This window comes from Aplysia californica, unplaced genomic scaffold (assembly GCF_000002075.1).
Source record: "Aplysia californica isolate F4 #8 unplaced genomic scaffold, AplCal3.0 scaffold01254, whole genome shotgun sequence".
Taxonomy (NCBI): Eukaryota; Metazoa; Mollusca; class Gastropoda; order Aplysiida; family Aplysiidae; genus Aplysia; species Aplysia californica.
In genome coordinates, this window is record NW_004798524.1 from 48537 (window position 1) to 50712 (window position 2176).

General features: G+C 42.9%; 1 protein-coding gene across 1 annotated transcript in view; it reads right to left on the bottom strand.

Annotated features, from left to right (window-relative positions):
• Positions 1–2176, bottom strand: part of LOC101862548 (phosphatidylinositol 4-kinase alpha) — a gene marked incomplete at both ends in the record, with an annotated part of 42133 nt that overhangs the window by 25378 nt on the left and 14579 nt on the right. Inside the window, 1 exon segment of the mRNA XM_013090394.1 lies at positions 788–883. Within this exon segment, the coding sequence (XP_012945848.1) occupies positions 788–883 (96 nt within the window).

Sequence of the window (2176 nt, forward strand, 5' to 3'; positions counted from 1 at the left end):
GAATTAGACACATTTCTCTTGCCATGCAGACATATAGAGACACACACACACACACATGTACACACATACAGAAACACACACACACACACACACACACATACATACACATGTGCACACAAACACACAGACACACACAGAGACACACACAAATAGAGACAAACCATCATGACACATCTTAACATGACATTGACTCTTACATGACACATTCATCCGATCGAGAGGCAGACAGAAATTACGACAGACAAAGACACAGACACACAGATAGACACACACACAGACAGACACAAACACAGACACAGACACATACAGACACACACACACACACACCTGGATCGATAACAACAACAACACACACACACACACACAGATACACAGACACAAACACAGACAAACATACAGACAGACACAAACATACAGACAGACACAAACATACAGACAGACACAAACACAGACAAACACACACACACAGAAACAAACATACAGACACACGCACACAGACACACACACAGACACACACACAGACACATACAAACAGACACACAAAGACAACCACCGGTCGCTCAGCTCTGCTCTGTACAGTCTGTTGGAGATAGAGGCAAGGGAGGCAGGGACACACAGACAGACAGACAGACAGACAGACAGACAGACAGACACACACACAGAGACACCCACCGGTCGCTCAGCTCTGCTCTGTACAGTCTGTTGGAGATAGAGGCAAGGGAGGCAGGGACACACAGACAGACACACAGACAGACAGACAGACAGACAGACAGACAGAGACACCCACCGGTCGCTCAGCTCTGCTCTGTACAGTCTGTTGGAGATAGAAGCAAGGAATGCAGGGACACACTCCGAGTCCGCCTGCTGGCCGGCCTTGAGAGCTCTGGGGAGGGGAGTGGGGGGGGGAACACAAGTCAATAATAATAGTCGAAATTTAAGAAATTTAATGTTTCGTTTCCTCAACTTTACGATTGTCGGGAATTTAACGTTTTGTTTCCTCAACTTTACGATTGTCGGGAATTTAACGTTTTGTTTCCTCAACTTTATGATTGTCGGGAATTTAACGTTTCGTTTCCTCAACTTTACGATTGTCGGGAATTTAACATTTTGCTTCCTCAACTTTACGATTGTCGGGAATTTAACTCTTTATCTCTCGTGTCAATACATTTTCAGGTAACCTACAAATATCGGCATCAAAATCAGGACACTGGATAAAAAAAAAACCTCTGTATTTCTGCGGGCGGTAAACCCACTATGACGGGGCATTGTGTAGGTACAAAATCTAAAATTGCCACATATGTCATTAAACCTGTCATTAAATTGGTCAAAAGTGAGCCTTCTCTCGCTCACCGACAAATATTGTGGATGGGATTACTCCCTCTTCCTCTGTTACTTTCTCTCACTCATCGACAAATCTTAAGAAACTTTCTCTCACTCATCGACAAATCTTAAGAAACTTTCTCTCGCTCACCGACAAATCTTATGTATAGCATTACTTCCTCTATCTCTGTTTCTTTCTCTCATTCACTGACAAATATTGTGGATGGAATTACTCCCTCTACCTCTGTCACTTTCTCTCATTCATCGACAAATATTGTGGATGAAATTACTCCCTCTACCTCTGTTACTTTCTCTCACTCATTGACAAATCTTATGTATAGCAATACTTCCTCTATCTCTGTTTCTTTCTCTCACTCACCGACAAATGTTGCGCATGTCGTTACTTCCTCTACTTATTTTACTTTCTCTCACTCACTACAAATCTTATGTTACTTTCTCTCACTCACGACAAATCTTATGTTACTTTCTCTTACTCACCGACAAATCTTATGTATAGCATTACTTCCTCTATCTCTGTTTCTTTCTCTCACTCACCGACAAATCTTACGATACTTTCTCTCACTAACCAACAAATATTGTGGATGGCGTTACTTTCTCTCGCTCACCGACAAATATTGTGGATGGCGTTATTTCCTCCACCTCCGTTACTTTCTCTCACTCACCGACAAACGTTGTGTATGTCGTTACTTCCTCCACCTCCGTTACTTTCTCTCACTCACCGACAAACGTTGTGTATGTCGTTACTTCCTCCACCTCCGTTACTTTCTCTCACTCACTGACAAACGTTGTGTATGTCGTTACTCTCTCCACCTCCGTTACTTTCTCTCACTCACCG